At 38.6% G+C, this 24775-nt stretch overlaps 1 protein-coding gene across 2 annotated transcripts; it reads right to left on the bottom strand.

Annotated features, from left to right (window-relative positions):
• Positions 1-114: 114 nt before the first annotated feature.
• Positions 115-20296, bottom strand: rprd2b (regulation of nuclear pre-mRNA domain containing 2b). 2 transcript variants are annotated; one of them, XM_066682399.1, is made up of 10 exons: positions 20042-20296; positions 8192-8321; positions 6209-6339; positions 5763-5809; positions 5541-5667; positions 4065-4240; positions 3330-3609; positions 2881-3162; positions 2464-2667; positions 115-2091 (listed from the first exon to the last, which is right to left on the bottom strand). In XM_066682399.1, exons 1-10 carry the CDS (start codon positions 20283-20285, stop codon positions 128-130), a joined length of 3585 nt encoding a protein of 1194 aa, XP_066538496.1. In that variant the 5' UTR covers positions 20286-20296; the 3' UTR covers positions 115-127. The 2 variants fall into 2 exon arrangements, with proteins under 2 accessions (XP_066538496.1, XP_066538497.1); XM_066682400.1 differs by having other exon boundaries at positions 2464-2637.
• Between the last annotated feature and the right edge of the window lie 4479 nt (positions 20297-24775).

Below are 24775 nucleotides of genomic sequence, written 5' to 3'. Positions count from 1 at the left end.
AGTGTGTGTGTATAGACTATATATATATTTTTTATTATAGCCTTGAGTCTAACAACACACCAAATCACAGCTTCCACTGGGATTCCTATTCATTTTGAATTGAGGTTGACCCTTACTCTGTCAAACCTTAATATCGTGGGGGCAGGAAGGGTCGCTTAGAAGGGTGTACTGGTCCGCCTCGAAAGGCATGACCATGTCGCTTAACCCCAGGCAGCAGTGGCTCTCTGGACAGGGCAGGAGGTGGCAGGGGTAGGGGGAGTTGCAGGCCCTCTCTGGGCATGGGCCTCTGGGATAGGGGGGATGTGTTGGTTGTATGTGGTGTGTGGAAGGGTGGGCGGATGAGGCCATGTGGGGAGGGTTGGTGGCGGTTTCGCTGAGCTCCAGCACTTGGGGGCAGGCAGTTTGGAGATGGCAGCAATGGTCGGGGGTCTCCAGAAGGAGAGGGTGTGGTGGGGGTGGTCGGGGTTGAAGGTGATGGCGGCCCTTCTCTTCCTCTGCCCAAAAGTGGTGGGGGCACACCTGGGGCTCCAGGGCGGTGAAGAGGGGGAGTGTGAACATGGCGAGGAGCAAACTGCTCTTTGAGGGTGCCTGGGCGGAGGGGAACAGATTTTCCCCTAGTAAGGGTAGAGCTGCTAGCCCCAGCCCCCTCAGGGCGCAGGTTGGCAGGGGGATGTGGCAAGACACGGTCAATGGGCACCAGGACCCCACCCACCATTACAGCCGATGTGGGAGACAGTGGAAAGTCTCTGGAATGGGTTTGTGGAGGTGGAGGCTGTGGTATGGGTGGGGCTACTACAGGCAAGGCCATGGAAGGGGGTGGGGGCTGGAGGATTGGTGGACCCAGAGGCCCAGGGAAGAAAGGAGAGGGAGGTGGGTGGTGCTGGGGGATAATGTGAGTGTGCCCAGAATGGTTTGAGTCCTCACTGGCGTAATGAGGTGGTGGGTACTGCCCCTGTGACAGCAGGTGTGTAGGTGGAGGAGGAGGAACCAATCCCAGTTCCTCAGGGCTCTCAGGGGTGTGGTCACCAGGGTGAGGTGGAGGTGGGGCTTCCATAAATTCCTCCTCTTCGTACCATGCTCTACCTGAAGCTCCACTTGACCTCCTTGGGCCTCGGCCAATCACACGGATGCTCTCCACAGTCTGGATGCGGTTGGTGTAGCCTAGCGTTTCAATGGGTGTGCCTTCGTTGCTGCTGGTTGCTGAGGTTACAACAGTCTCAATGCAGTGGTAGTGTTCTCTGTCTTCCTCCTTCTTTCCTCCTTTTTTACCTTTCTCCTCACCTCCATTCTGAGACCCGCCACTAGGCCGACGCAGAACCACACTCTTGCCTCCTGATACCTCCATCTTAGCAACCTTTGTACCTGCATCCTTTGCTGAAGCTGGAGTACTTGTGGATGCCACAGTCTTTCTCTTCATACCGTCCTGCTCTTTGGGTTTAGCAGCATTCCTGCCTGTGTTTTTACCACTAGGGCTGAAGGCCTGAGAACGAGATGAAGATGAGGACGGGGTGCGGTAATCCCTGTCCTTCCTCTCATCTTCTCTAGGTGTGATCACAGCATCCCAAGGGTCACTACGGTATGACGTGGGTGAAACAGCTGCAGAAGAGCCCAGTTTTTGGTCGCTGAGGACACAGGGGGTATCCATGATCTCATCCTGGGTTGGTGTGCTGCCACTTTCATCTCGAACTGGAGTGCTATCTGCATTGTCTCCACCAACCAGCAGTGGGCTGTTACTGACCCCGTCATCCAAGCCAAGGCCAAGAGCACTAAACCCTGGGTTTCCTTGCAGGAAACTGTTGATCTTTGACTCAAGGCTGGGCATAGCATCTTCCTCCCTTTCTCTCTCCCTCTCCCGTCTCTCCTTTTCCTTGTCCCTGTCCCTCTCCCTCTCCCTCTCCTTCAACTCACGTTCTGCTTGTTGCTTAAGATGGTTGGAAGGAGGTTTCGGAGCCTTTGGGGTGGTTGGGGTGGTGGGTGTTGTAGTCACTGTGGCTGTAGTGACTGTTGAGGATGTAGGAGTAGAGGTGGAAGGGGCAGGATTTGAAGAAGTGAGAGATCCAGCACGAGCAGAAGAGAGTAGGGAGGACAAACCTGGGAGAGAGAAAGCAAGAAAGAAAAATAAATTGAAATAATAAAAAAAAAAGCATATGAGAGAGACAAATGTAAAAAGTAGTAGACTAATTGCAAGCATGCAAAATAATTATCATTAAAAGGGAATGTCTAGGATTGTGGGGAACTGCATTCTCCAAGTTTGTTTACATTCAGAAGCCCCATGTCTATTAAGGGAGAATGGTAGGTTTGAGGAGAAATATATATATATGGCAGAAGCTGGGTTTTGAGCAGAGAGAGATTTTTACAATTATAGACATCCCCTTTAAATGCAATAACTACTGCTGTACAAATTACGTCAATAAATTTCAAACAATGAATACACAGAGTTCCTCTTTCTTATGTGTATCGCACCCTGTAGCCGTGGAGTGTTTGTCTGTGTCTTGGTAAGGGCACTGAGAATTCCCTCTGGGGAAATGTCCACTCTGGACAGAATACTGGCCAGTGGATTGGATGCAGGAGTTCCGGCAGGAGGGGCTTGAGGTGTTTTTGATGAAGGTGTATGGCTAGATGGCGTGGTTGGTGTTCCTGGAGAAGGGCGGGAAACAGGGCTCACACCTTTATTTATAAAAACAAAAACAAACCATAAAAACATTGAGTGGCCCAATGCAATAAAATGTGAAACTAGTAAACAAATACATACATATTTGGGCACCATAACAAAGAAAGTAAATATTTATCTATGTAATACTGTATTTTTTGGTGTTCATTATTATATTTAGTGGTGAGAAATTAGTGTACTGCATGCAGTAAATGAGGAAGGAGGCTCACCTGTGTTCTTCATCACATTAGTGATACTGCTGAGGATGGAACTAATCTTTCCTAGATCCACATTTGCCAAATTCACCTGTAAAGGGGCAGGGCTTGCAGAAACAGGTGTGGTGGGAGTGGGAACAGTGGATGATGGTGGTGTCTGATTGGCTGCAGATTCAGATGCAGCTTTTGTGGGAGGGGCTAATGTAGAGGAAGGCGTAATGTGAGAAGACTTTGCTGTTGCTGTGTTGGCTAACTTGGAAACAGCCACTGAGGATGCCTTTTCTTTTTTTTCTTCAACTGAAAAGAGAACAGGGTAAAATAATACTTTAAAGTGAATAATTTTAGAAAGAGAAACAGATAAAATTATTTCATACTATCAATAGCCACAACAGGTTACAACTAAGCCTAGCTTAGGTACAATATAGGAACCTAGGTACATAAGACTCTATTCCATTTTTCCTCACCAATTATGTTGGTATTCGTGGTATCCTCTTCCTCAGACAAGTCCATGTCTTCCACATCTCTGTTGTCCTTCTGCTCTCCAGCTTTCGTTCCCTCTTTGTCTGTGTTTCCCTGGGTCATTCTATTTGGTAGCCCACGAAAAGGTGATTCAGAACCTGTAGGTGAGGGAGCATCCTCAGAGGGAGAAGGGACAGGGGACTCTTCCATGTCTGGCAGCGTGGCCTTCAGGGCGTCCAGTTTGCGCTTCAGACTGGACACCCGATTAGCAAAAGTGTTATAAGCCTGAAAAAGTCAGAAAAAAAAGCCATAAAACTGTTAGCACAGAACTGAATGTCCACATCTTGCCATCTTTTTCACACAATACATCTACCTCTCCAGGAAATGAGTTTTAAAATTCAGGTTGTTAATTTGGACACTAAAATGAACTGCATTCTATACTTTTCACATTTCATTACTGTGTCATTTGAGAGAGATCAAAGTACTAAACATTTATACTTATGGCATTTAGGGGGTGAGCTTATCTTAAGCAACCCACAAAAGTGCTTTGTGATCCAGCTGAACTGTCCTAAATAAGCTCTTTCTAAATCAGTAAGCTACTAGACTTTTAAATATTTTTAGTAGGTGGAGTAGAAGCCAGGTCGCTCCAAACCAAAATAAAAGCTGAAAGTCTGGAAAGTAGGAGCATAAACTGCAACTTGTTTATAAAAATAACATTACACATATACACGTCGACTTACATTGGCAACAATTTTGACCTCTTTGTACTGCATTTCATAGAAGACATCTGCATTCCCCAGGGCTTCAAGTAGACAGGGTCCTGCTTGCATTTGTCCCTCCAGAAATTTTACAAATTCCTGCAACTTCAAGCTGCCTTCTTCAAAGTCTTTAGAAAACTTATTCCCTCCTGCTTTATCTATAAAGAAGTAAAAGATGAAGGCATGTAATTTTATCAATCCCCTTGGAAAAATTTAACCTCTGCATTTAACCTATTGGTGGGAGTGAATACGGCCACACAAATGAGCATCGTAGCATATTTAGTGCCAAAACTCGCAAAATGATTTTCTGTAAATACCATACATGCAAACAAACAGCAAAGTGTAAAAATACAAATGAGGACTAACAGTGTGCTAAAAAAAAAAAAAAAAAAAATACAACACACCACTGTTGTATACATTTGATTTTCAATAAGTCATATTACCACTTATCATTTAAAGGGAATGCCAACGATTGTGGGTAAACACTTCTCTCGTTGTTTATGTTCAGAAGCGAAGCATCTTTTAAAGTGAAAAGATTTGTGTGTTTGAGTGTTTTTGAGGGAGGGAAAAAAAACGACTGTTTTTGTATGTGGTTTTTTGAATTTTAATTACCACAGAAACACATTAGTAACTCAAGATGTTTAGCATTGTAGCATATTCAGTAACGAAGTTAGCCATTGACCAGAAACTGCAAAAATAAGTCATTACCCACCTATGGTGCAGGAATAGAATAATACCCTAAGGTCTTTACATGCTTTTCAACATTTGGAGTTCTCTTTCTTGTTTAAAAATACTACAGATGTCAGAGAGCTAGAGCGAGAGCTTCTTCTGACAGGGTCAAGGCTGAGTTATGTCTCTTGTTTTAAAAACACTCTAAAGTAAATAAGAATTTAGTTAAGTCTTCAGCTTGTTAAATGCAACAGAATTTATGCTTTAGGCCATATTCTTGTTTTAGACATGAAGAAAAAAAAAATTAAGCTTTACACTTTATAAACAGAAACAACAGGAATCACAAGTGTAATGTGGTGTGCTCATACGGCTGGGAGTCTGAATTTGGCACAACAACTTGTAAAATACACCCACACCACCAACTTCACAGACATTGCATTTGTAAGAGTCAGCTTTTTGTTTGGCTGCCAATCTTGATGTGTGTACACCTGACCAACCTGTGCCAAAAAATACAAATGGCATTTGTAAAACAGATCATATGTTTCTGTGGATTATAATATTTTATTTTGGTACTCTAATACATGTTTTGTATTTGTGACTGTATAGTGTTTGTCTGAAAATATTCTGTAAATATCATACTCTGTTCTGTTCATTTGTAAAGTTTTGGCACTAAAGATCCTGCCTGCCAGAGCGTTTGAGGAGCAGTTGGGGGGTTATTGCACTTCAGCCTTATATGTTGAGTGAAGAGACAACACAGTTCAGACTTAAAGCAGAAAGGTCTCCATTTACCCTTGAGCCGCTTGAGGGCCTCTGTGCTGCAGACATCCACTCTGAGAGCAGTGAGCTGCTTCTCTCGCAACTCACTTTCATCCAGAGAACGTTTATATGCCCCTAAAAGTTCGATCAAGGAATGTGGCTATAAGGGAAATACAAAAAGGCAATGAGCAATGACTGCTACAAAGTGGACAGATGTAACATTAACTCTACAGGTGAGACATTAAGGGAACTTACTGTGAATTCTGCCACAATCTTTGACTTGAGGGCAGTTTTGGTGTTAACTACAGATGTGAAAAGAAAGGAAACAACAAGAGATTTATTCTTTATTGCTGGAACTTACATTAACAATTTATAGCTGACTGCATGTAATTGTATTGTAGAATTATAATCAGTTAAACAAAAGATGTTTTATGCTGATGTTTCTGAAGTAGTTAAAGTACTATTTAAAATATTACTTTTTGCCATTTTTAATATTACTATAAAAATTGCAAAAACTTACTTGTCTCTCAGCTGAATACAAGCTTAATATAAAAGGCTTCTACCAAGAATACAAGCACAATGAAAATCTCCACTAGAAATATCTGCCTGGTGATCATTTATTTGTTCAGCATCTGATTCTAGAACAGTGCGCTGAACTGGGTTAGCCCTCTTTGCTTGTGTGGCTTGTATTGTGCAGTTACCAGAAGGTGCAGGGGGCTGTTCTTTTTTCTGTAGAGCAACTTTCATCTGTGTGATTAGTTCTTCTGGATAAACGCTCCTCTCCTGCCAAATGTTGAATATTCTCTCCACAGATTTGCGCACTTTAGCATCCCTACACAAACATAAAAATGCAACATTGCAAATGCAACAATAAAAATTTTAGTTAAGTATGTATGTATGTATCTTTACACTTATATAGCGCCTTTCTAGACACCCAAGGACGCTTTACAGCACAGCGTACTCTCGAACAGGAACGACTGTCCACCTGGAGGACTGCATCGGGCACTAAGCTTTAATCCAGGAGAGTGTGCCAATCCATATCTGAATGGCCAGATACACCAGGACAGTTATTAGAGAAGCCAAATCACCTACCCTCTGAGTTTTTGGACTGTGGGAGGAAACCGGAGCCCCCGGAGGAAACCCACGCAGACACAGGGAGAACATGGAAACTCCACCCAGATGGGACTTGAACCCAAGATCCCAGCGCTGGGAGGCAAACGTGCTAACTACTAAGCCACCATGCCGCCACCAAAGTATAACCTCACAGATCTAAGCAAGTTTCACAAATGATTTTTGCCAAAAATTTGGTCTCAGTGTCTGTTTCAGTCATGATCAAGGAATACACAAAACATAATTCGTCAGTGATTCAACCCAGTGCTGTGATTTCTTTCTCCTTAGTGTGACAGTGTGAATTAAGGACAATTCACACCACAATGCATTTTTATTTAAACACTCTGATATCGAGAAGAGGAAGAAGAAATGGATTAATTGTGTTTTTTTTTTTTTTTTACACCCCCAGTATTTTAATAGGCCTTTATGCATAATGATAACCTAATAATGTACACACACTATTATGGTAAAGAATGTCAGTTTATTGAACAGTTTATTCATAAATATATGTAAAGATAATTGCCCCTTGTCCTGGTTTTAATTAAAATTGTATGTTTGAAAACGATATTTGCAAATTCTCAAAGTAATCAAATGTACAATGGCTTAAACATGTTATTTACTGGCTTGGTATATTCTGGGCAAGGAATACTAAGGCTACGTTCACACAGCAGGTAAAGAGGACCAGTCATACGTGACACAGATGTGTCATTCATGTGGCTGTGTGAACAGCACAAATCGCATTGAACCTGAGTTTCACATCAGATTTGGGCCACTTTCATATGATCCATGTCCATCTGTGGAAATTCGACTCTGTCTGAAAGGCCAGGTCAGAATTCATGTGACTTTTACGTCACTCCGGCTGCTGAGAATAATCTCTGGACTATGATCTAAAGCATTTTTTTTCTTCACTTTAATTTGATGTGTTTAGGAGATGGAAATGACCAGGCCTAAGATAGTCGCACGAGCGCCTCCGTAACGGCTAACTGCCGGGAAGAATCTATTGATGCCGTTGTCTTCCCAAGTTCAGCGAACTGCGGTGGTGGATTTCTCCGGTTTGTTTTATTGGCACATTTTACAGCCACCGTTTAACAGCACAATTTGATTAGAAATACAGGTAATTGATATTCTGTTTGTGGGGATTGTTATAAAATATAATATGATCGCGGTCAGCGCAAATCATCGCGGTTAGCTCAAATAATCGCGATCATGTGATTATGTAATAATCACGACAGGTCAACTTTACAGTAAATACAACTAATCAAACTACAGTACTTGATGAAATAATACAAATTTTAATGTCCTCTAAATTAATTTTACATTCCCGTTCGTGTGTAATTTGCATATGTATTTACTAACTGCAACACCTTTATTTTGTAGTAACTATCCGAAGTTTATTTAACCCTGTGATATCTGTGCTTGTGATATCTGGAACTAAATTTAATTACTGGACAATGCAAAAGATTTCAGTTTAACACACAATTTCAAAGACGATCTGCTCATAGCAGGCAATAAAACATTACAATTTATTTTTAATTTTGGGTCTGCACACAAAAATCACTGGGGAAGATTCTGACCTGACCAGCAGGGCGGCGTCTGGTAGTACATCTGCGAAAGCACTGCGGTAAGCGATGGCATTCTTCCTCTTGCAGTTCTGAATGACATCATTAGCGAGGTAGAAGAGGTTCAGCCTATGACTAGGATCCGCTGTACAGAGAACAAGAGAGTAGGAAGAGGACAAGTTGTGAAATGATGAACATGAATGATATTGTATGAGATCCTGTTAAAAGCACAGGTGACTATCTTTACAATTTGCTATGCTTAATATTTAAAATGATTGAATTGATGAAAAATTAAAGCAAAAACAAGAGCTGTACATAAAGTTCTATAAACACGTAACCAAAATGTTAGGAATTAAGCACAGATGACAATTGCAGTATTGAACAAAACTGAATGTATGAAAGAGAAACATTAAGACATTAACATAGATCATAAAGACAAACAATTTTAAAGCAAGGCACCAAAGTAGGAGTATTACCCTTCAGTGCTAATAATATTTATATAAATGAATATTTCATAATCAAAACATATTCAAATTCATCAATACCTTGTCATGTAATGTCAGAGACAGACGAGTCAAACAAATATGGTCATTTTGAATCGTATATATATCAATATATATATTTGCAATATGTCCCCCAGCTGTAGTTTCATGTTCACGCACCTTATTTAATTTAAAAACATATCGGTATTATTGAGAACAATATTATATTGCACGCCACTAATCACCATAAAACTTATAAGAATAAACTAAACATGTTAGAGTTTTATATAGTTTTCTTTACAGTTAGGGTGGCTTCTCTGACATTGAAGAGCGGCCATCTTGACAACGTCGTCCACCCCTCACCCCCACAATTCATTATGAGCAATTTGTACGATTTTGATCCTTCATACAATTTAATCATAGATTATAATGTTGTAATCCATCAGAGAATCTTACAGTGAAATACTAAAATATTCTTTGATAAGTAAAAATAACTCTAACAGGGATGCACAGAATTTGAATTTTTTGGGCTGATTCGATAACTGATAATTAGCATCTCGGAGTAGTCGATACCGTAATTAATAACCATTCATTTTATCTTTTTATATTTAAAGCAGATTCACATTGGATTAAAGCAAGACAAATTATTTTTATCATAGGTTGTCAAAGAACAAGCCTTTTCTTCAGTATTTGTACATTTCTATACTTTTTAATTTTATTTTTTAGTTTTTTTTTTTATCTTTAAGTTGTAGTTAATTTATATTTTAATCAAAGATTTACTGTTGGATGCGTATGAATGGTTTTTAGAGGGGCAATAATTAGTGCAGCACCGGGTTTGTTTTGGAGAGCGAGTGAGAGCAGAATAAAGCAGCTCAGAGAGCATGTGAGGGAGAGTGTGTTGGTAATCTTTTTCAGTAATAAATTCAGATGCTGAATGACTCTATTTTTATATCTTTTATGTAAGGGTTCCTGCACTGTGGTTGTTGAGAGTGCGGTGTGTTTACACCTCTATCTGTGTGCGCTTACTGGGCATTGCTCATTTTTCACGACGGAGAAATTTAATCCCAGAAACTGTAAAAAACCTACAGACAAACGACAGACATAGTTGTGTATCTACAGGCATCAGTGCATAGGCACAAACGCAAAAAAGGTACCAAGTTATCTGTTGTAATATCAGCTAAAATTCCAATATCGGACCGAAAAAAATCCACATATACGCAAAATAATATATCGGCCACAGATATATCGTGCATCACTACTTTTTAAAGTAACTAACAACTCACCATTTTTGTTTAGAACTACGTGAACAATACATGACTTTTAAAATCACAAATATTGAAAAAGTAGAGAATTATACACTTGTTGCATGGATGTCTTGTGAGTGTCATAAGCACACACACTAAAGGATACGGTAAAGAGGGATAATCACATCGATCAGAAGTTTTAGCAATGAATAAATTCACACAAAACAGGATTTCAGAAGTCGTCATGTAAATTAAGCATGAAAGCTTGACCTGTGGAATACAACATGTCCATGCTCCTATGCACACATATTTTAACATGAAGTTAAAAGTTGTTCAAGGAGAACTGGAGAAAAATTCACAATAAACTGTCTGCTAACTTAAAATTGTGGGAAAAAAAACATGAATTACATACATGCAATCCATACACTATATAAATTAACATTCTACAGCCTTTTATTTGCCTGTCATCAATAAGCATCACATCTCAGCAGTCGGCTGAACCAAACAGCATTTGAAAACATCTGTTTTCTCTAAATGAGGCTTGAACCACACATTCAGTTACGTCACTGACAATCACACATAATAGAACATATTGGTCATAAAAATAAAATGCTGTAAAACTGTATTGCTGCTTTAATAACTTTAATAACAAAGTGATGATACCATGTGATTTGCTCAGAGACACGAAACAAAGCCCATGCTGAAAGTTAACAGTGGTTTATGTACTAAGAGGTGAAAAGAGATATAACGGCAAAATAAAACATGCATATTTTTAGATGTTTTTCCAAACTGATTTATTTGGAGATATTTACATGAAGATGTCGATGAAGTTCTCAAACTTTTTTTAAATATAAGTGGGCGATTGGCTTTTAGGTACTCTATAGCTTTTATGTACATTTTGTGAGAAACCATGGTTTTTTGCTTTACTTAGAAGAGTTGTCATTGCTATCTTGGATTACTTGGGACATGTAGTCAGTCATGCAGAGTGTCTGGGATCCTTATGAGCCTGCTGAATGTGTCAGAGAGGAAGGTAGCATTGCCAACAATGAAATGGTATTGCACTACATGATGTTTAATGTTACAGTACAGAATTAAATGTTTTCATATTGTGATTTAATCCATATTTTTGTTACAAATAAAGCACTTGTAACTCTTAGCAACTTATTTACTAAATATAATTCTTAATATAACTTGCTAATGAGTGAATATAGTAATTCCTTGTAAATGTTCATTTCTGTCAATGTCCTGTTTCACAAAACAAGGGGTACATTAAAAAGCAACTCGTCTGTATTACAGAGAGCACTGTCTGCATCTTTTTGAAAAATATATGTACAATTGATACAGTTTGCGTCTCAGCACTGCCATTAATGTGTTACGCTTGAAACTATATTTGGAACTGACTGTTCTGATGTGAAATTGTACTTTGTAGTACCCACATGATTTGGCTGATGCCATTAAAACGTACAGGCTTCCGTACCCAACTCTATTTTATAGCAAAAGTATTCAGACACCTACATGAGCTACCATGACATCTTATTCGAATTCCATAGCATTAATCTGGGGCTGGATTCCCTTCCATGGAACTAATGGGCCCAGGCCAATCCCTGATAAACCAACTCCACTATGCCTCCGCCATACTTTACAACTGGCACAATGCACCGTGCTAATGTAACCTTCTCCTGAGCCTTGCCAAACCCAGACTAGTCCATCAGACTACCAGATACAGAAGAGTGATTTGTTACTTCACAGATCATATTTCCACGGCTCCAGAGTCCAAATTAGGGGTGGGTGACATGGCCCTAAAATAATAGCACGATATTTCAGGGTTTTTTGGCAATAGTGACACTTTTGGCGATATGAAAAAAAACACTGAAAGCTAATTTTATTAAATTCAAGAACACACTATTGCAACAAAATAAATGTTACATTAATATTAATTTAATACTATATTTAATTTCTTATTTAAATTATATTACATTTTATTTTCATACAAATCAAACAATTTCAAACATTCAGAAGAAACAACAAATGTGAACATTTCTGACATCGTATAAAAAATATTTAGAATACAGGGGGGGTCCTTGACTTACGACGTTGATCCGTTCCTACTTGGCGCTGTAAAACGATTTTCGGTGTAAGACGAAACATACTTACATTCTATACGTAAATAACATACTGTAAACACTTATCCTATCCTAACACCTATCCTCCTTGGTCCCGAGCTGCGTAACCGGGTATTCTTCCGCTGCGCACACCAAACAAGTTTGCGTTATGACGTTTACGATGCAAAACCACTTAAGACAAAACAAGGCTTTATACAGTAAATGGGAGATGTGTCGTAACCACGAAACATCGTAACTCGGGACTGACGTAACCCAACGACATCCTGTAATGATATTTTATATCCAAACCACCTCCGCTCGATTGATGCCGCTCCTCTATTGGAGCAAATTTGAGTGCAGAGCAAATTTCCACCATACCTGTTGCTGTGTCTAAATGACTCAATGAATATACGCCATGTTACGTGTAACTGCAATAATGCATTACGTAAACAAGTCAGAATATCACGAAATAGATTTTTTTTAATAAATCATTTAAATATTTTTTGCAATATTACTGCACAAGATATGATAAGGCACAGCCCTAGTCCAGAGGCAGCATATTTAAGCCCTCTATTAGATGTTTTGTATTATACTTGTTGATATAATGCTTGTATGCAGCTGCTTGGCCTCAGAAACCTATGCGATGTGTGCTGACGACTTTTATGCTGTGTGCACTGTGGCAAGGGGACTGAATTAAACACCTGAAGAGGTCTGTCCCAAAATTTATGTCCATATAGTGTATCAACCAAATAGGCCTGGAGCAATATGAAAGCAGTCTGTGGTTCTCACCTAAAGAAATAATTAACTAGTAAGTCCAGTAAAAACAGTTTAACACACAAAGCCTCATCATGTATAACAACAAACAGGCTTACAGCATCCTCTCTGGGGCTCATGCTTATGACAGTATAAAACAAAAAGTAATGCAATTTTTAAACGTAATTATATTTGCAGTTATATAAGATTTTTCCAAAACTGTACACTTTTTGGAACATTAGGGATAAGTAAACATTTGAAAGCCACCAGCTAAGCAGGCTTCAGGAATGCTGGGGGTAGTATTTTGGGTTGAAAAGCGAGTGAGGGTAAACTTTATACATATTTGACTAAAAGTATTCAGAAATGAAAACAGCAATAACAACCATGTACTAATTGTGTTTGTTTTTAGCTCCAATTTGTCAGGCAAACCTAATTATTCCCCATCTCTATGACTGTGCCCAACATACTCCCTCACTAAACAAGGCGTAAGAAAATAGTGGCCCACCATAACAAATGCAATGTGGGGTTTGGGGTGTAGTCCATGATCATCTATTCTGTAAAGCTCACTAGGAGTACTTTGGGACTAACCTTATATTTTAATCTGTATAACATGGATTATCACAATATTTCTGTAGATATTAATCCACTGTGATCATTTAAATTATCATCCTAGCCTACTATCAAGTGACCCAAAGCAGTGCTATATCACTCTGTTAGTCACCGAGTAAACCCCCCATTCGTTAATTAACCTTATTTTAAGTATTTTGTTTACAAAATTGAGCCAAGTTTTATCCCAATGCTTTTTCCAAATCTCATTTAGCATTAACAACTCTGCTTTATTAATTTCAGATTTATACTTAGTCCCCATCTATCATTTTATAGTTAAACCCATAAAAATGCAACTGTTCATCAATATTACACATTTAAAAGTCATTGCCAAGAAAAAAAAAAAAAAAAATCCCCAAACGCTTTAAAAGTGACTTAAATATAACATTTTTCATTCAATAAATGTAGATAAATGAATAGGAATATTGCCCCCGTCTCTCTCCACCCACCACACCAGAGCTCCTTGCTGTCTGTATTTTGTGACTGTCTAAGAAACTGCAGATTCAATGCGGAATGGCACAGCTATACTGGTGCTGGTCATAAAATTAGAATATCATGAAAAAGTTTATTTATTTCAGTAATTCCATTCAGAAAGTGAATCTTGTATATTATCAATCAATCAATCAAATTTTATTTATATAGCGCTTTTCACAACAAAAAGTCGTCACAAAGCAGCTTTACAGAGATCCGGGTCCAAGCCTCCTATGAGCAAGCCAGGGGCAACAGTGGCAAGGAAAAACTCCCTCAGCACACGAGGAAGAAACCTTGGAAGGAACCAAGACTCATACGGGGAACACATCCTCCTCGGGTCGGATATTATACTCATTCATTACACACAGACTGATATTTCAAGTGTTTATTTCTTTTAATTTGATGATTATAACTGAAAACTAAACTTGTTCAGGATATTCAAATTTTATGACCAGCACCTGTACATGTGACTGCCTATTTTGGTCATGACACACCTACTAGTGTATTAAAAATATCTTAGCTCTTATCCAGAGCCACTCACAAACGTTCAATAATGAAACAATGGTTTCTATGGCCCAATAGTGCCATCTATACAATAACAGAGATTCATCTTGTGTCTGAGATCTTATGTCTTTTGGAAATTTCCAGTGGTAGGGGATTCAAAATCCATTAAGGGTCTAAAACATCATGCGAACTTAACACCAATTATGATGGGAATTTCTGGGAAGAATTACTGCACTAAAAGTAAAGTTGGCTCATTTTATGTAAAAGATAAAGACATTTAGCTCACTATATGGTAAGACCTTTCAGTGTGACTGTTTATTTCAATATTTAATCTGTGTAGCTTGGAAACCAGATTGTAGTTACATAAAACTTCACTATTATTTTTAAAATTTCTGCTTTTCCTTTCAGCACAGGACATCAACAATGAAGGCAGAACATCTGAGCTGTGGCAATTTCTATCTTATTGTGAGCCGACTAAAAATAAAAAACAAATGACAAAATAATGCAACTGAAAATATGAATTTTACTTTACTACACATATCTACACAGAAATGTATTAGAGCTATCTAAATATACATATTGCAATGACTATATAAGCAAAGATGCTTAACAGGTTGGGAAGTTGAACAAAGTGATCAGAAGTGTTATTAGGATATTATTTCAAAGCAATTTCATAGATGGACCAGTCCAATGTGTATTCAAAAGTGAAGTAAGACTGAAGGCACACACCTTTCTAAACTGCTAGACTGAAACATAATACCATCACCATAACACCACCAACAGTTAGTTAGAGAGTTATGACAACATATATCTGAAGATGGATCACTCGTCGACCATGAATAGGGACTTTAATCGTTAAACAGTGGTTCTCAAGTTATTTAATCTGGATAAACTTTCCATAATGTGTTGTTCACACATGGGTGCTTTGTTTATAGCACACACATGATGTCTGAAGAAGAACAAATCAAAAGCGAGCAGTTCGGATCAGAATAGAACTAAAAACATTTGTTTATTTTGACTGTGAACAATTTGCTAAGTAATACCAAAAGATATTTTGGTAAAACATTTGTCGATAATTTATCTTTCCAGAACATTACTCTTAAATGCAACAGACTATTTTGTGTGTGTGTGTTGTGTGCAGGTTTGCAAGGGGAAAATATCATTCTCATGATTTTCATTATCCTTTAAATAAATATATATTCTTATTATTATTTTTAACTGCTACAGTTTGGCATATTGAAGCAGGATTATTTAAATGTTCCCCTTTTTCAGAAACACCCAAACCAGTCACTTCAACTTTTTTTTTTTAAGATACAAGGTTTGGTACCCAAACATATGAATTTGGGAAAAAAAATGATGCATTACATTCTACTGCTGCAAGACAATGCTCATCTTAACTGAATGTGTTTGTACCTAATGAAGCATTTCTGTGCCAACATATAATCACTGTAAAGTCATTTTTTTAAAAGGATTACCAATCAAAAACAGAAGTGAGTAACTCTCAAGGATTAATAAATTAAATAATTCAAAGGTAAATGTCACCAAAGCTTCAGCAAAACAGACAATGGTATAATCAGCACACTGTCCTACACGAGTTCTTCGGTAAACAGTTTTCTCTGTAGGTCAACTATCAACTACTGTAACCCAGAATAAATCAAGTAAATCAGTAAATCAAGCCTGTCATTGGAAAACAAAAACAAAAGAAACAAAATCTATTTAAATGTAAGGCAGGTGCATACTACTTTTGCAGAAGGAGAGGTGAATATTTATTAAATTTGTTAAGTTAATGACTGTAATTAAAAATATTTAATCCAAAGCCACTACTGTGATAGTGAAAGGTACCAAAAGGGTGACTGTATTTCTGGGAGGGCTATACATATCTGTAGGCTAAAAGTACTGTTCAACTGACACAGAACCAAAAACCATATATGCCCTCAGGAACATGAGACGAGAGACAAACTGAATCTGTGTACTGTTTCTAGCAAAGGTTGTTGCAAGCATGCCAAAAACAAACTGACAGGAACTGATAAAAGTGGAATCAAAAGCCAGACTGCTGTATATTTGACAAGGTTCAGTCTTCATCAGTAATAAGCCTTAATATTAGGTATCACAATGTTAATGAACACATTTTTTTTTTGTTTTGGCTAAATATTGAATGAAAATGTTGCAATTCTAGTTAGTGAATGAATACTTATTTGCGATTAGGGGTGGGCAATATGGCTCTAATATTATAATCACGATATTTTAGGTTATTTTCACGATAACAATATCTTTGGTGATAAGATGAAACAATGAAAAATACTTTAATTTTAAGAATGCACTATTGCAAGAAAAAAATGTATCAGCTGAACGGAGTATTTATCCGCCTCATGGAGTAATACATATTATGCTTTGACATATAGGTACCGTAACATTGTTGTGAGTATTTAAATGACCCCAAAATGGCTTCTGTGAAGAGACATGCTTACAATGCGGAATTCAAGCTAAAGGCTATCAGTCATGCCGATCAACATGGAAATAGAACAGCTGCAAGAGAATTTAATATTAACGAATCAATGGTACGTAAATGGAGGAAGCAAGCTGATGACCTGCGCCAAGTCAAGAAGACAAAAAAAAGTTTCCATGGGGAAAGGCTTTTGAGGAGGCCCTTCTTGGTGCTTTCGCTTTATGAAAAGGTGTATTTTCTCCATACGTACAAGAACTGCCGTCTCACAGCCGAAATTGTGCAAATGTTTAAATCAGACACAGATGAAGAATTTGAAGGATTTGTGGAAGAGGAATGAACTGACAAGTCAGTGTATTTTTTATTTCATGAGTTACAACTTAAAAATGTTGAGTTATTGAAATTGAGTTTGCTTTGTATTTCATGAATTACACGTGAAGAGTGTTAAGAATTATAATAAATGAATTGAGAGTTCAGTTTATAATAAATAAATTGAGTAATGTTTGACTTATCTGGCCATTTTTCCCCCGCTTAATTGGTGCGCCTTATTTATAAAAATAGACACAGCTATTTATAGTGCGCCTAATGATCCGGTGCGCATTTTGGTGCAAAATATACAGTACTTCATTAGATACAATATCAACAATACCTTCTTTTTTTTAATTCTCTTATTCTGCAAAACAAAATGCAGGTTGAGTGGCACAGCTGCAATGTTAGGGGTGTGTCTTTGTAGTAAAGTTTATAAAAGCTTGTGGTGGTGCATTGGGTCCTTGGGCTATTTCAGCTTTAGTAAAACAGTCAAAAGAAGTATTAATCATTTTTATATTCAAATCTCATATTGCAAGAGCTGCCATTTTAACTCTAGAAATCATTTTCACAAACAATTTTAACACATTTTAGACGGGTCATAATATATACACACACACACACACACACAAGGACCCACAAATGTATGACAGCATGCAGATGCATTGCATTGACTGTGCAGTATTGAAGTAAGATCTTCCTGCTCTTTTTTATTTATATATTTAAATAATTCATCCATTATTTCATTAACCCATTGTTATTTTATCAAGCTCCTCGTTAACCACTGCTCTCAATGCTCTACAATCTTGGGCATTATGAGAAATTAACGCTTAATTGTTTTCATAAATTGTTTAAAATCTACCAGCTGCATAGTATTATCACCACCTTAGAATCTAGATTCATTTGAAGTTGCCTACTTTTAATACTGATATAACACTGACATTTATTGATATGAAGAGTGTAAATATCTGAAAATAAAATTAATTAAATTTAAAATAAATATTTTAAAGTTCTATATTACAATAAATTGTGGAGCCTCTCCATGTTTTCAAAGTACTGTGGACACAAACTCTTCCTTTTGACAAAACAATGAAAAATAGTTTAAAATGTCAAACAGAACTGGTTTAAAGGCTAAGCACCACTTAATGGACCTCCATGAATATTTCACATTATTTTAGTTACTGACATATATAAGTATGAATTCAAATGAAAATAGCAGCTTAATTTGCTTTAAAACTGACAATTTTATTAAATTGACGGAAAATCCCGAGCTCGCTACGGAAATTCTTGAACGCAACCGTGACGTCACTGGCCAACGCCGCAGTAAAACACCGTTATGACTGACTGTTATGACGGTATCTAGCTAAATAAACATTACTCATGACCATAGCCTAGTAATAAGCTAAATTCAAATTTAGAGGTACCGTTATTCCTGTTAAATGTGATCGAGGTCGAACTCGAATTCATCCGACACTATAAACCTCCGTAATGCAGCTACGTAGCCGAGTATAATCTGAGCACCGAGTTTAGCGAGTCAAGCTAACGCTAACTAACACCAACTAAAACAGGCGAAGTGAGTGTCCTCACCCTGTTTACCTCCATGTTACAGAGGCTCTTGAACACCTTTCGTTGGTGTCCTTACATGCCCATATTGTTGGAAAAGCGCCAGTGAAATGAGCTACAGATAACGGAGTGAGCGGATGGTCCTTTCCAAAGTGCCCGTTTAAAATTGTCAAATTTAGTCCATTTTCTGGATATTTTGGGATCTTTTGCATTAAATTAAGTGCAGCTTCTAGAGTTGTTGTCCACCATCTACGTCACAGGCAAGACGCCTCTTAGAGTTTCCCAACACCGTTTGGGGGAGGGGGCACCGTTTAAACCTTATTCCTAGAATTAGTTAGGAACTCAAATTCCACTGTATTTATTTGTTTGACACTTTCATATAACTGGTGCTTAACCTTTAAAAAAATTGGCTTGCCACCATTTATTTTAATTAAATGATCAAACTGTACCTAAAGTCATTCAGAATGCTTTGATAGGAAAATGCACCATTTTCTAGAGAGTAGGTTCACAGTGGAGGTGACAGGAACCAGATGTCTTAAGCGTGCTTTGCTCCTCGCCGCAGTTTGACAGACCAGAAAGACAAAATGGTTTTCCTGAGACACGGTTTTAAGCGTTTTAAAATGTTACCTTGGTCTAAATATACACACGCATTCATGGAGGAAGAGTACACGGAGAGTGCTGTAAGGCAAAACAAACCCAAAATAAACATTTTCTCTATATTTGAGTTATAAACACCATGATTCCAGTTCCTAACACCACTGTAAAATAAATACAACAATTCTGTTTCCGATCAAGCCTCTCTGAATGACTTTGCCCACAATAGAAATACTGGTAAACAAGGTATAATGTCCCTTTAAGGAATCCACTAACTTACAGTGCGCATTCCTGCAGCTCGCAATGAAATCCCACTGAATGTGAGGCTGTAGCTTCCAAATAAACTGACAGTGAATATACGGCTCTTCTACCATTCATTTTAAGCTACAGTTTCTCTCGTTACTAAAACTCACTATGAAGACTAAGCCCGAAAGCAGACAACCAAACCCAAACCTAATTAGCATAAGCTCGTTATGACATATATGCACTCAGGTGAGGTTAGACTGTTGAAATAACTTTTGTTTCCGAGCGGTGTTTGTTAGCCATGCTTCCCTGACACACTGAAACGCAAAAGGCCCAGACCAACTGCAGCGCGTTCGCCACCAACGCCACAACAGAGACCCCGTTATTACCGTCTGAGTCTGGTTCCTCGCTGCAGAACACGGGGGAAATAGCACACAGCTCCGCGCTACTACCGAGTATAAACTCCCCATTACTGCAAGGATAAATATATGCACAAAGAGCTAAAAAGGCGAGCCGGAGTGGATCAGAAGTGACGAAAACTATAACACACTCACATTTCTTGAGCCACTTGAGCCAGTGTCGCACTACGAGGCCGTGGTGTTTCTTGTTTTCGATGCACCAGGCGCTAAGGCTCTGTATGGACTCCATGGTGTTGGACACCGTCTGAAACCGCCGGTCCAGAGACGACTCCAGGCCCCCCGCCGCCGCCGCGGACGAACTACTAACACCGCTAACATTACCACTAGCACTACTACTGGTACTGCCGCGGACACGAGCCGCTTCTGAGCCCGCCGCCATCTTCACTTCACTCTTCCACTAACAGATAGATAGAGAGAGAGAGAGGGAGGCTCGGCCCACAGAGCATTTACACACTCAAACCTGCCACTGGAGGGCGACACTAAGCAGAGCACCCGGGGCAATACAACAGGAACAAGAGCTCAGTCTCAAATATCACCACATACTAAGTAGTGCATATGACATTCTGCCTTATGCACTTTGTCTTAAATGTGTAGATGAACTAAATGTCTATATACGAAATGGCTGCCTTTTATTTTCATTATGCATGTGGGGAATCGGCAGCCGTTATTTAATTTCAGTGTACAGTAATCCCTCGGTACGCCGCGGTTCACCTTTCGCGGATTCGCTACTTCGCAGGTTTTTTCAAGGGGTCTTTTTTATTATTAAAAAAATAATATTATTAGACTAGGACTTTAGGTTTAAAAAAACTGGTAGGATATCACATGTAGTTCCAGCTGAAAAAAATTATACAATGACTGTCTAATGCAAAGGGTGGGTAGTTAACAGTACAGGGAGGGTTTTAAAAGTCCAAATACCCGTTAAATACATAAAAAATATCTTTCCTCTACTTCGCGGAAATTCGTTTTTCGCGGTTGGTCTTGGAACGCATCCCCCGAGGGACGACTGTAGTGTCCTGTGTAGGGAGCAGGGAGCAATTTGAGATTCAGCCAAACTTCGAATGAATTTTGTCAAAAATAAATAAATAAATAAAATCTTCATTTCTGATATAAAAGACATAGGCTTTGTCACGATGAAAACCTAACACCCCGAGAGTGTCTGGGTTTAATATATTTGTTACAGTCGTCAATTTCAGGACAATAATAATAAATAAATAAATAAATAAATAAATAAATAAATAAATAAAATAAACCCGGCATGAACGCAAATGTAAACAGCAGCATTAAGAGCATTTTTCCAGCAGAGTGCGCTGTTAGACTGTGTACAGTGAAGCGAAGACACCAGTGGAATTGCAGATTGAAGGGCACCTTGCAGTTTATTGCTTATCTCACCTTAAATATTTGATATATTTGACAGCCTTTTATGAGCTGTATTTGCTCCCAGACAGCGAGCATATATCGGTCCAATGGAATAAAAAGGCTGGCACACCACTGACTGTAGTCCACTGCTGGTCCACCATCGGACCACTCAGATTACTGTCCTGTACAGGATATAACTCATTTATAATCTCCTCAAACAGATTTTACATTCACAGAGACTTTTATTCTGGAAAACAAACCAATACAAATATTACCAACAACTATGAGAGATATAATAATGAGTATACGCCTGATATAAAATGATTAAATGCTAAAAATATTGACACTATGCTGGATTAATTTATTTACTAATCTTATTTATTATAACAAAAAAAAACCTAATGAAGGAAAAAATGGTCAATTGGACTGTGAATGGAAAAGTGCTAAAATGTGGCATTATGTCTAAAATTCTGTTTAATCATCAGCGGTCCGCCCAGAAAACGCTGTGTAAAACACTAGTGGACCTCCAACGTTGCCCTCAGTGGACCAACAGTGGTCCGCCGTCTCCTTGCTATCAGGGGCATTAATAAAGAATACTGCGTGGAGACCAGTGGTGGACAAAGAACAAAAAACATGTACTCCAGTTAAAATGTAGTGATACACAAGGTAAAATATTACTGCAATAAATTTCCCTGATTTAGACTCACTTGAGTTGAAGTAAAAAAGTACTTGTTTTTAAATATTTTAAGACATAAATATAAAGGTATCATGATTTATTATGACTCCAGTGTCCTGTTGTTATTTTCGTTGCAAGACTCATGTTTAAATCACAAATTGTTGGTGAAAAGACTACCCTGTTCACAAATGAGTATTCACTGTGCCTTCATCGGTGCGCTTGCTTTGCTCTTTTTGTTATGTTTATATGCATGCATTAGTGGAAATTAGCGGAGACATTTTGAATGATGGAGTGAAAAGTAAGATATGGCTTTGATATGTAATGGAGCTAGGGTTAAAAGATACACAAAATGGAAATACTTACGTAAAGTACAAATACATAAAAAAAAAATCTATTTAGTCACGGTAACTAACTGCATCTACTTTGTTACTGTCCACCACTGGAGTTGACAGTGAACCCAGAGAAGACTACAATGATTTACAGTTCCATGCATTTAAAAACAATTAGAATTTTCTCGTGTCATAGATAATATAATAATAAACGTACCATTGCGCTAGTGCACTGCTGAGGAAACCTTAGCTCTCTTTTAATCTTTTTACGTCCTTTTGGGTTGAATTTACCTGTATTCTGGTGGTTCCATTCTTTGCTGATGTTTATATTTCTCATTTTGGAATGCTTTTATTACATTTTAAACCAAAAGGATCAGCAGAAGTGAAGAATAACCCCTAACATGCTTCAGGGCCCAATTTCCCAAAAGCATTTTAATGTTTGGGGCGGCACGGTGGTGCAGCAGGTATGTGTCGCAGTCACACAGCTCCAGGGACCTGGAGGTTGTGGGTTCGATTCCCGCTCCAGGTGACTGTCTGTGAGGAGTGTGGTGTGTTCTCCCTGTGTCCGCGTGGGTTTCCTCCAGGTGCTCGGGTTTCCTCCCACAGTCCAAAAACACACGTTGGTAGGTGGATTGGCGACTCAGAAGTGTGTGTAGGTGTGAGTGAGTGTGTGTGTTGCCCTGTGAAGGACTGGCGCCCCCTCCAGTGTGTATTCCTGCCTTGCACCCAATGATTCCAGGGTCCAACCGTGTCCCTGAACTGGACAAGCTCTTACAGATAATGGATGAATGAATGAATGAATGTTTAATGTTAATATCATCTTAAGAGGGAGAGAGAGTGTTCAGTGTGATGCTCACTAAACCATGTAAGAATCTTTATTCTAAGATTCTTTTGGATCCCAGCCCAGTTTGCTATGTTTTGCTGATAGAGACTTTGAGCGTCTGTGCAGTTCTATCAGAAACTGTGTACTGAATTTCTTCATCAAAGAATGTCATTACTCAGCTTGCTTTTTGGTCACCACTTGAACCATGGTCACATTGATTTAAAACGGCCCTCTTGTGCCTATATTTCTGACTTTGTCTGCCAAAAAAGGCATGTTTTATTTTACACACACAACTATGTGATTTGTAGACTGTGTAAATGGCTAACACCCTGGAGCAGTGGATGATATGTTTAATCTCTTGTCAGTCATGAGTGCTTTTCTGCGTAGGGCTCCAAGTTTGCCTCCCAAACTAAAGGGCTGTCATGACTGAATTAGATTTGTGCACAAGGAACTGTGTATGGGAGGAAGCTGAGCATTGTGAGTGTCAGGTAGGAGTTAGGAAGGGGTCAGACGTATTGATCTATGAGATAAGAGTCAAGAGATAAGAGGAAGCTTTTGTTGTACAAAAAAAAAAAAGCTGGAGGGGAAGGAGCCTGCTGTTACAACCTTCAATCCACAGAATGATCTTTTTTTTACCTGTCTGAAGACATGCTTTCTAGTCTTCATGTGCTTCTTCGGGTCAGCGCTTTTCCTCATTACAAAGTTCCTCTGTTTGAGACTGACTGAAAGATTAACTGCACATGGCAGTTTGGAGAACAAACACTTGTAGCAGTCCAGCTAAGTGAATGAGCCCAGAGAGAAGGGTGGGGGGCCATGATGATGATGGACAAAATTACAGTTTAGGTTTTCAGGCTTTCAGTGGGACTTTTCCAAGGCCAGTGCATGCTTTTTCTTATCAGTGTCTGGCATTTGTTCTTCAGGCTGAAAAGCTGTGTCTGCTGATGGTGACAGCTGTCAGACTGTAGATGAATAAATACATATGACAGCATAGGATTGTATAAAACTGCATAAGTCTGAACTATATTGTCTGACACTGAATAAACTGTATAAAGATAGAATGAAACCAGGGCTGTATGAAACTCCATTGTGACTTGAAGTGAACATAAGGCTTTATGAGACTGAGAGACAATGTGAGTTTGTAAGATGTAGGAAACCGAAGGAGGTTTGGGTACTAAGGTCCGGATATGACCAGATGAAAGTGGTATGAGATTCTGTATAAATGTATTAGATGGTGTGAGACTATATAAGCCTGTTTGAGACTATAAAATCCTTACAAATTATGTAAGATAATATGAGACTTAGAGGTTTTATGGAACTGAATAAGGGCTATGAGACCTTAGACTATGTGACATTATATACAGTTTCAGAGGTTGTCTGAAACACTATGGGGGCTATATGGGTACTGTATGATATTGTTATTATGACATTTAAGAATGTTTGAGGGTTGTATGATGCTTGCATTTACTGTCTGTAGCTTTTATAACAACTAACACCTGCTTTCAGCCAGACTGAACCTGGACTGTGTGCAGATTTGTGTTGCCTCCATGGCAATAAACCAAAATCTCCCTCTTATTTTCTCTCTCTGCCACACAATCACACAATCAAGGTCATAAGGAAATGTTCTGAATTCTTTGAAATATGCTCATGATCATTCTTGTTAATTAATATTAAGCCCTTTGCACTTT

The sequence above is a fragment of the Hoplias malabaricus genome, chromosome 10 (genome assembly GCF_029633855.1).
Source record: "Hoplias malabaricus isolate fHopMal1 chromosome 10, fHopMal1.hap1, whole genome shotgun sequence".
NCBI classification, from domain to species: domain Eukaryota; kingdom Metazoa; phylum Chordata; class Actinopteri; order Characiformes; family Erythrinidae; genus Hoplias; species Hoplias malabaricus.
This window is presented reverse-complemented; position numbering and strand designations above follow the sequence as displayed.

Coding starts and splice junctions, on each gene's coding strand:
- rprd2b (XM_066682399.1), bottom strand. CDS start 20,285: ATGGCGGCGGGCTCAGAAGCGGCTCGTGTCCGCGGCAGTACCAGTAGT. Junction 3,610..4,064: donor AGGTCAAAATTGTTGCCAAT/GTAAGTCGACGT, acceptor TGACTTTTTCAG/GCTTATAACACTTTTGCTAA. Junction 3,163..3,329: donor CACGAATACCAACATAATTG/GTGAGGAAAAAT, acceptor TTCTCTTTTCAG/TTGAAGAAAAAAAAGAAAAG.